Source organism: Aphidius gifuensis, linkage group LG3 (genome assembly GCF_014905175.1).
Source record: "Aphidius gifuensis isolate YNYX2018 linkage group LG3, ASM1490517v1, whole genome shotgun sequence".
NCBI classification, from domain to species: Eukaryota; Metazoa; Arthropoda; class Insecta; order Hymenoptera; family Braconidae; genus Aphidius; species Aphidius gifuensis.
The window spans coordinates 24,428,637-24,441,918 of NC_057790.1; the positions used below are offsets into that span (position 1 = coordinate 24,428,637).

General features: G+C 21.8%; 2 protein-coding genes across 4 annotated transcripts in view; both read left to right on the top strand.

The window, feature by feature from the left end:
• Positions 1 to 2,054, top strand: part of LOC122853108 (mannosyl-oligosaccharide 1,2-alpha-mannosidase IA-like) — a 123,351-nt gene extending 121,297 nt beyond the window's left edge. For both annotated transcript variants that reach the window (XM_044153369.1, XM_044153370.1), the window contains exon 9: positions 102 to 2,054. In XM_044153369.1, coding sequence (XP_044009304.1) covers positions 102 to 227 — 126 coding nt within the window. In that variant the 3' untranslated portion in view covers positions 228 to 2,054. The remainder of the gene's footprint in view (positions 1 to 101) is intronic.
• A 1,942-nt stretch (positions 2,055 to 3,996) lies between these two features.
• LOC122853110 (xaa-Pro aminopeptidase ApepP-like) overlaps positions 3,997 to 13,282 on the top strand; it is a 34,493-nt gene continuing 25,207 nt past the window's right edge. The window contains exon 1 of one of the 2 annotated variants that reach the window (XM_044153372.1): positions 3,997 to 4,363. In XM_044153372.1, coding sequence (XP_044009307.1) covers positions 4,315 to 4,363 — 49 coding nt within the window. In that variant the 5' untranslated portion in view covers positions 3,997 to 4,314. The remainder of the gene's footprint in view (positions 4,364 to 13,282) is intronic. The other variant, XM_044153371.1, reaches the window with a different exon arrangement.

Consider the following 13,282-nt stretch of genomic DNA (forward strand, 5'->3'; position numbering starts at 1 on the left):
TTTACAACAGTAATAATAATATTTATTATCTTTTTTTTTTCCACATAAATGTTTTTATTTCTACCTGTATTTATCATTTTTTTATTGTTTTTTATTTTTAGTATCTTTATCTACTGTTCAGCGATGACAACCTCATAAGCCTTGACGATTGGGTATTTAATTCTGAAGCACACATGCTACCAATCAAGGGAAGCAATCCGCTTTATCGTCAAGCTCAGTTATCCTAAGTCATCAATAGTAAATATTAATATCCCGTAGTTAAAAATAAAACAAAAAACCATTAATTGAATAAAACCCAAAAAAAAAAAAAAAACAGAATAAAATCATAATAGCAATTATTATAAAAACATTTATGTTTGTGAATGTTATATTGTGTGACACAATGAGTCATTGCTGAGTTATAACGAAACGAGGCATGAACATACTCATATATGAAGTAAAGAAACAAAAATAAAAAAAATAAAAACATATTAAAACGCCAATCAATGACCCAACTGATTGAACAATGGCCTCAATCCATACGTTCAATTTTTATTTTTATTATTTTATATTATCAAAATAACAAAAAACTAAATAAATTTAAAAAAAAAAAAATAACAAAAAAACAATTAATATACATACTAAAGTATTTATAAAATGTCGATAACTGTGAAGTTGTATTGTACATAAATATAAGTGTGAATGCATTGATGAGTAAAAAAAAAATGAAAAAATATAAATAATTAAATCAACTTATGAGTGAAATGAATATAAGATATTTTCACTCGTGCCTTGTATCGTTAAAATACAAAGTGGCCTAAAATTAAAAACCATAAAAAACCATGCACGATGTAAATAATAAAATTGTTACATCAATATTGCATAATTAATTTATTGTTTAATTTATAAATGAAATTAATTATGAAAAAGAAAAAAATGTTTTTTAGATGAAATTAAATGAATTAATTGTATGTAAAATGTGAGGAGCTTTTGTCGAGTCATACTATATTATAAATTTTTATTTCAATTCATTTTTTATTGTTGATATTATTTTATGATTTTTCAATTTTTTATTAACAATAAAACATCAATAAATTATTACATAAATCTTCCAAATAATAATTTTCAAAACATCTAGAATTTAAGAATTTTTAAAGCTCAATTTTTAAATCATAAAATTATTGTAATTCATCATTATTATATTTATTTCGATTTTTTTTTTTCATCGAAATACACTTTTAACAGCCAATTGTTTATAGTGCTGATCGAAAGTTGTTGTTTTTTTTTTATTAATTTATATTTTTGTTCATTTATTATAATTTGACAAAAAATAAACAAAAAAAAACAATTAATTTTGTATATTAATAATTATTATATATATAATAATGATAACTTTGTTTTTTTTTTTTATTTTTTATTTTACTGAGGACAATTTCATGGTTAAATGTTTCGAAACATTTAATGAAATCAGCGATAAATATTGTGGCTGTAAGTGGGAAACGAAATACACTTATCAATCATTGTACGATACTGCAAGAGAAAAATGTAATTAAGCGTTGCAATTATTTCAATATCGTCATAATGATAAATAAGACAAGAAATAATAATATTAAAAGAAAAAAAAAAAAAACAATCATTTGATCATATCTCATAAAATCTTGTGAATGTCCAATTTCGTAGGTGTGAATCGACATAATTATGTATTTTTGAGTCAGTTGTTGTAAATGAAAATCCAACTAACCATTTGAATCCCCGAAAAAAAATTAATAAAAGCGTGAAAGAGAGAAATAAATAATATGCTATTTAAAACAAAAAATGGTTATAAAAGTTTGAATATTGAAGCGATAATTTGTACATAAAAATTTAATGAAAGTCATATTCTACGCGATAATAACAAGTAGTTTTTTTTTTTTTTTGATGATACATAGTGTGAAAATGATAATTGTATAGTTGTTGCAACGAAGTTATAAACAGAAAAAAAAATAAATAAAATTAATCTTATGATAAGTAATTTGATTAATACATAAGAATAATTTACCCTAGATTATTAACTCTTACACCAATGAATTTTAAAAACTGGACAAAGAGTAAATAAAATTTATTAATTATTCTATTTATTGTTTTTTTTTTTTTTAACTATTGTATTTTTATTTTTGATTGTAAAACCCGTTGTCGAATACCTTAATCTTCCTAGAAAAATAAAAACAAAGATGCAATCATTTTATTTGCAAAAGTTACTTAAGTTTGCGTTCAATGATTTTTAAGTTAAATGATAAAATAATATAAATCATTTCTCGCTTCCATTTTTTTTTATTTTATTCATTACATTTATCAAAGTGTAATCATTAATAATTAAAAAGAATAAATCTTCCGATGTGTGCTGTTTATTAAATGAAAAAAAAATATTATTATTAAGATATTTAATAAAATAGATTTCATATGTTCACAATGAAATACTCAATAACCAGAATTCATTTTTGTATTGTAATAAAAAAAGCAGAAAGAATATTTAAAATACAATTTGCTGACGTAAATAAAATCACAGCCAATAAATGATAAAACTTATAATTAAAAATCCATTAATATATACTAATCAAATAATTAAAATATCCAATGAAAAATAAAAATTGACAGTTATTTAATAAACTATATATATATTTAATAATTTATCAATTTTATTTTATTTAAAAATTACCATGTTATCTGGTAAAATTAAATTTCTGTCAAGGTTTTGGGTACACAATATAATACCATTTTAATTAATACAATTTATGATTAATTTATATTATTTCAAAATTAGCTACACTGATATTTTAAAAAATTTTTTTGCTATGAATTTTTTAAATTATAAAAATATTCAGCGTGATGAAAAATGACATATACATATAAATACAAATATATTTAAAAATTAAATATAAGCCAATGGATATAAATAATGAATATAATTCGATGTTTAATACAAACAAAAGATGCATATATTTATAAAATTTTTTTCTTAATAAATGCATGGAAAAAAAAAATAACAAAAACATGTAAATACAATTAACACATATGTAGACGATAACGGGATTTTAATTATATAAATTTATGTGATTATAACTTTAACATAAATAAATAAAATTCAATAAAATATTGATAATATATTAAAATTGTTTACCTTAATAATCCTCACGTGATTTATATTTAATTCAATTTTTAAAATTATAAATTCATTTTTATTTTAATTTTTTACAAACAATTAACATCATCAATTGGCTATGAAATTCATATGGCAATTAAAATTTCCAGCACATCCTTGAATTGTTTAATCAACCGGCCATTTATTTATTAATGAACTCTCTGGGCTATGAAACTTCCTCAAGGGTTTGGTGGATCTTTTCGTATGAAAAATTAATCAACTTCATTTAGTCGCAGCATGTTCAACAGGATGTAGATTAAAATCACATTTGATAAGTCAATTTTTTTTTATAAAACATAAAAATGAATAAAAAAAAAAAAGAGACACTTAGTTAACATTTAAGTTAAATAGAGACAAGGAGAGACAAAAAATTTAAAAGAAAAAAATATTGATAAATGAAAACAAACAGAAACTCAAAAGCTTTCAGTCATGAAGATTATGTTGATGCTGCTATGATGACAAGTAAAGAGAAGCTTAACACAAAAGAAAAATATATTATATTTTATATTTTTCATGTAAAAAAAAAATTTGTCATGAAGGATTACATCAGACTGACACAATTACCAACAAGATTAATGAAAACAAATAAATAAAAAACACTAAAATAAATTAATTTTTATTAATTGTTTGCTTTAATAATTTAAAAGCTTCAATGAATTAAATTTTAAGAGTTGGGAATTTAAATATGACACAAAATAATAATTAAATATTGTAAAAAAAAATATAAATTAATTGATAAATAAATATTAATAAATGTTCCCACTTTTGGTACCTTCTGGTGCCACCACTCTTGTACCATCCTTAGGTCTCTCTTCCCCCCATTACCACAAAGTTCAACCACAGAAATCGTCAGTGTGTTGCAGAGTATCTAAAAATACTGAGTTGAAAAAGACACCGACTAAATTATTCTATCCGTGTTTATAATAAACCTGATATTATCAAAATTTTATTAAACAAAATTTCATTTTTAATTCAATTTTTTACACTGTTAATTAATATATTTTTTAATATCAATTTTTATTCAAATATTTGTGTTGATTTTTAATTTAAAAAATGTGTTGTTAAAATTTTTTATTATTGATAAAATATTTTGATTTATCTGTGAAGTGTTTTTCAATAAATAAAAAATTAATTTGAATTAAATTTTCAAAATTAAAATGAAAAGAAAATCAACACATTGGCTTTTCATACTCATATTGATGCACAGTAAGTAATACCACAATAATTTATTTAAAATACATTTTGAATTTTAAAAAAAAGTCATATTAAAATGACAAGTTAAATTTATATTAAAAATATATATTTTTAAACTAACGACCTCGGTTACATACTTACATTATTACATATTTTTACTGATAAACAAGTTCATTGTTTCAAGCTATATAAATGAATAAGGAAGTATGATAAAATAAAAGATAAAAAAAAAAAAATGAAAAATAAAATTAAACTTGATATAATAAATGAAATAAATTATTATTAAATGTTATTTAATAACATTAATAATATTATTTTGAATATTTAATGATTATTATATTATGCATATGAAATAATAATAGTCAATGAAAAAAAAAATAACGACAACAGAATAATGTTAATGTCGAGATTGACCATGGTTGATGGTTATTACCGAGTTAAGTTCAATGTCATATCCTCTTGATTCACTATATTGTATATATATTTTCGTATTAGTTACCTCGTTTAAAATGTCTGATCAATCATCATTGTCGTTTAACTACTTGTCAGTTTTAAAAAATTAACAAATTTAAAAATACTTATTTACAATAATAAAACAAATTATGTACAATATTTTTAAAAATTTTTTAAAATTATTTTAAATAATTTGGAATAAATTAAATATTGTTATAATTTTATTATTTGATGCTACAAAGTACAATAGATTTTTAAATTAAATCATTTGACATGGACTTTCTTTATTATTCGCTTTCGATAATTTTCATGTTTTGTCAGCTGAAAAAGAAAATAATTTTATAGATTCATTTAAAATTAATAATGAATATTTAAATATTATTTATTTAATATATTTTTTTTTTTTAATTTATTTGATTGTTTATTTCATTTATTTTATGTTTTTTTTTTTTATTTGTTTATTTATTGATTTTAAAATTGCAATAAAATTTTATCTTTCTTTTTTTAATATAAATATAAATTTTCTGTTTAAAATAAATAATTTAAAATATTAAAAATAAACATTTGGCTGATAAAAGCCAAGAGCCAACAGTGTTGTCTAGTGACTCGTGGACATTTTTCAAAGTGTATTATTTTTGTAATTCACTTGGGAATTTTTTCTCAAATTTATCCCACCATTTCCAAAAATTTTACTCATCTATTTTTCGTGACCTAATTCCAGAATAATTCCAATATCATTCCAAGAATTTTTAACGGTATTCTAATAATGAAATTTCAATTATTTTTCTTACTGAACAATAAACCGATAAAATTATCGAATGATTTGAAAAATGTTTAGTGAGAAAATAATATTTTTTTAAATACACTGTTTTCGATCACTGTGTTGAATTATTCTCACAAAATTATTGAAGCATTAATTGCAAGCATGACATTGATCATTGAATTATTTATTTTTTATTCAATCATATTTCTAGTTTTATGAAATTTCATCTTAAAACATTTTTTGATTTACAAAAATAATTGTATAAATATAATTGACAACATCAATAATCGAAATTCTATCCCATACTTGTCTCAAAAATAATACTTCTCAGGCAATTTAAAATTTTTCTAAAGCTTTACACATTATTCGAAAAAAATTATTTACAATTTAATTAATAAATTCATTACAAATTGTCATTAATTTAAATTGAAAATAATAATTATTTATAAACCTCAATTTTTTTACAAAGTGCCAATAAATGTTAATTACATTACGGCGTTTGTGCATACAAATATTACTTGCTCAAGCACTGCAAGTCTAATGACATTTATTGTCAAGATAATTTAATTGAAAGTGGTTATTTCCGCTATCGTTGTTCATTAAATTTATAATGATCAAGATTCTTTGATATAAAAAAAAATCATGAATATATAATTAAATAAATAATTAATAAATATAAAATTAATTAAAAATTTATAATTAAATAAATAAAATAGACACAGAAAAATAAAATATAAATGGTTAATTTAATTGACTATAAATAATAAAAGTTATTAAAATGTAAAATTTTATATTTTATGGCACTGTTGTTGTGTAATAAAATTTTAAAATTCATTCATTAAATTTACAAATGATTCTTCCTGACGGTAAATTGATGAGTGGGTATATTATATTTATACAAATGATAAATACACTTAGACAAAAGTGTATTTTCATTTTGCGAGCATTGGCCGAATGTTGATGACTAGGTTGTTACTATAAATATCGAATCATCATCATCGTCATGATATACATATACCGTTACATTGACACAACTTATTTCTACGCATGTCACATTATTATTAAACTTTTATCCAAACAAAGATCGTTCATCCAAAATTACGACAATTTATATTCATAAAAAATTTATTTTAATGAAGATTATATTTTGTTTGATATTAATTAAACCAAAAAAAAATTAACATGATCACTTTTTGTTGTAAAAAAAATATATACACACTTGTCATGTCTTATGTACATTTTTTTTAACCCAAAAAAAAATTAACGCGATCACTTTTTGTTGTAAAAAAAATATATACATACTTGTTATGTCTTATGTACATTTTTTCTATTTTTTTTCAAGTTAATTTTATTTGACAATTTATGATAATCTGTGGGGTTGAAAAAGAAATTAAATGATTTATTTTTTTTTATTTTTTTTTCAAGCATACATTGAGTCGACTAGAAATATTTTAACTTCAACAATTTACAGTCATTTGCATGCCAGAAATTCCAAGAGCAAAAAACGATACAAATAAAAAAAAAAAAATATATATAAATAAAAAAACACTGTGTGTTATTGCATTCGTAAAAGTTTAATTTTTTTAAAGTCCGATTAACCACATGGTAGGTATATAAAAAAAAAAATGATTACAAAATAAATAAATAAATACAAAATACTAATAAATAAATTTCTAGACCTCAATTTTAAAAAGTTTACATTATCGTCAAAATTGTAGTGACATAGTTTGGTTTATTATTATCTTGAGGTCACTTTGATATATAAAATAAAAATAAATACTTCAAACGTTTTAAAAAATACTTTGATGTAATAAATTTTATATACATTGTTATTATAACAAAAAATAGGTTTTATTTTTATTTTAAATTTTACCAACAAAAAGTATTTATTTAGAGTTTATTTTATTTTTTTTAAATAAAACAAGTTAAATTATTTAAATATTGGGTCATTTATTTGGTTAATTATTTAAGGAAAAATTGTAATTAGTATTTATAATGATAAAATTTATAGATGAACAATTATGAAACATTTGTGCATTTATTTTTGTGTATAACTTGAGTCAATTATACTTGGATATGTTAATGAGCTCGGTAAATTATCGGTTCAAAATAACAGGCAGTCATGAAATGATGAGAGGTTGACTGTATAACATGCGTAATTATATATACAAAAATGATGATGATGATGATGATGATGATGATAATAATATGCGTGTGTGTGTATGTGTATTAATACGTCCTTGGCTTGTATTTTGAATATTTAATAGAGGTCAGTTTAGAAGACCCAAATATCTTTTAATTTTATTTTTTAATTCTATATTTATATTTTATTTATTTGTTTAACTAACATGATAATATTATTTTTTAATACAATTTGATAATTAAAACTATAAGCTCATGAAATTTTAATTTTAAAAATGATATTGAAATATTTAAAAATAAAATAGTTACGATGAAAATTGCAGGATAATTTTATCTCAATTTAATAGTAATCCTATGAAATTTTTTATTTCATTAGTATTTTTTTGAGTAAATGATAAGCTTACAGTTTGAATAGTTGCTTTTATTTTGTAATTTTAAACAACTTGGGTATTAAAAAAATGATAATATATTTGTCTGAAAAAGGATTGTTAAATATATTTTTACTTAAAAGTTTATTACTCCTAATAAGTATACTGTACTTTACCTTCGAAAAAAAAATGTATATAAAAATAACTTGCAATAATAGGTTCAAGATATTTTGAGAAAAATGCCTAATCGATTATTGGATTTTTACAATGAGGATATTCATTTACAGAAATATGTTTAAATTTACATTTAAAAAATATAAATCATAATTTTAAAATAAAAAAAATCTACAGTATAATATTAAATTGTTGTTTTTTTTAAAAATATTATAAATTAAAAAAAAATTAATTAACTATACTGAAAATGAAATAAAAAATTATTTAAAAAAATCATATTTAAATAACCACTGAGTCATTTTTTGATAAAAAAATAAAAATCAAATGATATTATCAATTTTTACACTGTAAAAAAAAAATAATTAGTTTTACTATAAAAAAAGAATTATTTTTACTATTTTTTCTGGTACTCGGGGACGTTTTCGAAAATAAAAACATACTATGCACATAGTAAATTTTTTACCTAGTATAGTTTACAATGTTCCAATTGAGAAGATACGATGTATTTTGTTAAGAAATGTTGCAGTCAAATAGCGTTCGTTGAATCTACTATGTTGCATGGTGAGATTTACGATGTTCAATAGTACATTTCATTATATTTTATTTGTATTTTCGATAAAAAAAAACAGAATTATTTGTTTATTTAAAAAGAAACTTTAAATTACTCATAATAATAATTATTATGCTTATACATGTTTCAACTTGGCTATTTCTTGACCTAACTGATTCGAACCGTTTCTGGATTTGAACTATCGTTTACCCAAATCGCCATTCAGGTATAAACAGTAGAAGAATCTATGTCTATATATATTTATTCTCTTTATTCTTTTCTTCTTTCATTTAATAGTGAAACTAACTACAGACCTAATAATTTTTACCATTTTATATAGTAACATACGAGTTGCATATAGCATATTTTAAAGGTTTATAGTACTATTTATTTCCAAATGTAACGGTCATTGAATTTAAACATACAACAGTACAAAGTAACAAGTTTATGGTTGTCGTATCATTGGTATAGTGAAGACTATATTATTGAACAAGTGAAGTCTACTAAAATATAATAAAACCGGTTTACATTCAGCAGAGTACTTTACTAATTACTATCGTGAAATTTAAAATGCACATCGTAAAAAAAATTATAAAAAATAATATGTTGAACCATATTTCCGAAAACGTCCCTCAGTACTATAGTAACATAGTAAAACTAATTATTTTTTTTTTACAGTGTACCATTTTTCAAAATTAAACTTTGATTATTTTTATTTTCATAATATAATTTTATATATTTATTTATTTAAAAAACGAATAAAAAGTGATTATTTTTCAATATATTTTAAAAATTTAAATTAAAAAAAATTCGTATATATTTTTAATTTAATAATTTTTTGTCAATTTAAATCAAAGAAAAAAAAAAATTAAATACCTAGAAAATAAAATAGTATAAATTTTATTTTATAAAAAAATATATAATAATAAAAATGAAAAAGGTGAATGCATTCAGCAAAGCGTATTATAGTGAAGGAGTTGTGTATATATAGGTATATAGAGGTATATATATATAAACACAACTTTATACATATAAATATATGTATACAATCTAGCCACGCGTATATAGTATAGCTAGATAGGCTCTTTTTGAGTCGCTCTCCTAAACGAGCTTAGTCCAACAGACTACCTCTTCAATCCATATGTTATCCTCTTTATTCTAAACTGTAGTTTACCAACAGCTACGTTTGTACACCTGCAACAACACTATCTCATACTACCTAATCCTTCAATCTAATCTCATTCCACTTTTTGCCAAAATAAACCACAAAAAAATGGAAAAAAAAATATTAAAAAATTATTAAGAATAGTAATTATTTAAACTATCTGTTTTTATTTATTTTATGCTTTTTTTTTTTACATCTAAATTAGTGGGTTACCTGAAATTTTAGCTGTTTTTTTTTTTTTACTTCTTGTTTCTTTCGCGAGGTAATAAAAAAGTTTAAATATACAGTTGGGATAGGTTGAAAGTTGCAGTGAGTTGCAGTGTGTTGAATTTACCATGTTGAATATTATTGACTCCTGGTTACTACCCTCATCTAGGTTCCCAGCGCCATTGTCCGAGGGCGGTCAAGCGTTCATCCTTTAATCAACAAGATTAAACTATCCTATTTCCAACAAATAATCTAATTAATTTATAAAAATTTATAATATAAAATATTTCATAAATTGAAGCTTTCATTTTACTATTATACCTTAAATTATTTATCATAAATTGATTTTTCTATAATTAAATTTTATTTGATAATAAAAGTATATATTTTTATAATGCACAAAAAATAAATTTAAAATTTTCCAATTAATATTAAATGAAATTAAAAATAATATAATTAATTTTATAAATTAATTAATTATTTAAATATAATTTTGTGAAATTTATTTTTCATAATAAAATTATATCCTGTTAATTTTATTTCTTTTAGGTGTGTGGAATTTTATGGGGAGGGTGTTTTTTATGTAGTTGTTATGATTATTCCCATATGGAGGTTGTTTTTTTTTTTACTTGCTGTGATGACTGTGGGAAAATTTGAAAAAATATGACCCCAAGACTGGCCTTGATTATGAGGGAACAATAAAACGAGTAGCTTTTCTGTAACCTTCAACACCAAGAAGAGACACACTCTATACGAAAAAATTTAAATAAAAAAAACCCCCTACAAATATTTTTTAACCCCTTGTTGTTCGTGGTCTCCTATTGCTGTGCATGTTTTTTCTTTGTTCAACAGCTTTGGAATTTTCTTTCTGTATTTCAAAAATTTTACCCTCAAGAATATTCATCCTGCCAAGTATGCAATACTTTTCTATATCAAATATCAATCCACCTTGAATCATCAAATAAATCGACTGAATTTAAATATCTCTAAGACTGTAATAAATATTTTACTAGCTTTTATTATAAAAAATATATAAAATTTATTAGTAGAAATAAAAAGTTTATCAAAAAGAAAATATTTGAATGAGCTCAAATATTTTTCACCGTGCTTTTTTTGCTGATAGTTATGGGCTGCATCGTCATGAAACCCTAATAATACGTGCGCAGACAAAACGACACATATGCGTGTCACACGCAATAGTCAACATACATAAAAGCATAAATGCAGTTTTGTTTAAAAAATTTATATTCTATTAATTATGATTAATATCACGTCTTTCATCGGATATCCGTTTGACAAATTGAAATATTATTATTTGTTTTAATTTTAAAACAAAACTGTATATTAATTTTTACCTTTAGCCTAAATTTTTCTACAAAAAAAAATGTTTTTTTCTTAGAAATATTTCTATGGATTAATCCAAAAGTAATTTCCCTAATTTTTCTAAATTTTCTTTGTAATTAAAACTTGATTGATTATCGAACCAGGAATAATTTTCCAACACAATTTCTTTTTAAATTTATTTTACATATAAGCTTTTTAAAAATATAATAAATATTTGTTGAATCATTGAGACAATGAAACAATGTTGTATATAAAGTGTTGGTTGTTTTTAGTAAATATAAATTTAAAAACAATAATTGGCACCATAACAGGAATAGAGTGATGCTCATGTGAATCATGTTACCCCGATAAAATACGTTTGTTTGTCAATGCGTGTGCACATTCAAGCCTAAATAGGATGGAAACAAGTTTTTATTATTGCACATTCAAAAGTTGCTGTATATTGTACATGTGAAGAACGTCTTTAGTCTTCACCTTGGTTTGCCTTGGTTCAACTTGATATTCAACAAACCAACACACCAAAGCAAACACTAAAAAAAATTCCATGCAGTTTTTTTATTTTTTGTTTTTCATCTTTGCTTTCATTGCCATTCTTGTTATTTTCTCTTGCACATTATTGGCTTAAATTGAACGAAAAAAAAGTAAGGCCGAGTAGGCCCTTTGGGCACTTCTTACGGGGCCTAGTTTCTTGATACATTCACGCATCAATTCTGGCCCTTTTATTTATCAAAGACAGATTGTTTGAATTTTAGTAAAAAAAGCTCTCAAAATAAAACATGTTATATATTTTTATTTTCAATACTATGCATCTATTCTAGTTCTATAATTTTTTTTTAATTTTAATCAACTATTATTATTATTTTAAATTAAAGTAACTCTAGTTAAATTAATAAAAACAAAAGGGTTTTTGTTAAACAAAAAAGTTTAATATATAAATTTAAATAAATTATATTTTATTGATAAAAAAAAAGAATTTTTTACATTTTTTTTTATTTACAAATGTTTATTAATAATTTGCATAAGTTAAAAAAATTTATTTAATTAATTTTAAAATTTATTTATCAAGTTAATTTGATGATGAAAAGAAAAAAAATGGTGCATGATCAAAGGGTGACGATAAGCGACAATATGGCGCAAAACAAAAAAAAAAAAAAGCACAAATATACAATCTCATATAGAACAACACCCACAAGTTTTGTTGCACATTTCTTCTTGATCATGTGATCCTGATTAAAAGTCTCATTCTCTATTGTTCTACCCTAATTAATGCATATCTACAAAGCACACTGTCATTATTTTTTAGATGAAACTACCCCAGTAGATAAATTTTCATACTCGTTAGTTGTACTATTGCATATTTATCAAACATATATTATATGTTTGAGTATTTCTTTCTTTTATAAACTCCTGTTAGCTGACGCTGTCACTTATCCAATATTTGTAAACAAAAAAAACTGCTATCATTAGCAACTCATATAATTTGACTTTATGACTAGGTATATTATTATTATTTTTGTTTTTTAATAAGTTTATTGAATTTTCATGGGGTTTTAAATTTTTATTATATATTATATTAAATTTTTTTTTATTATATATTAATTTTTCAGTTGTCATATGATGATGTATCGATACAAAAAAAAACAGCGTTTATAATTTAGTTTTAGTCAGCATAAAAAATTCACATATCATTATTATTTTTACAAAAAATTTTACAGAAAATACATATGTATGACGAAAACTATAATAAATAATTATTTTGTTTTTC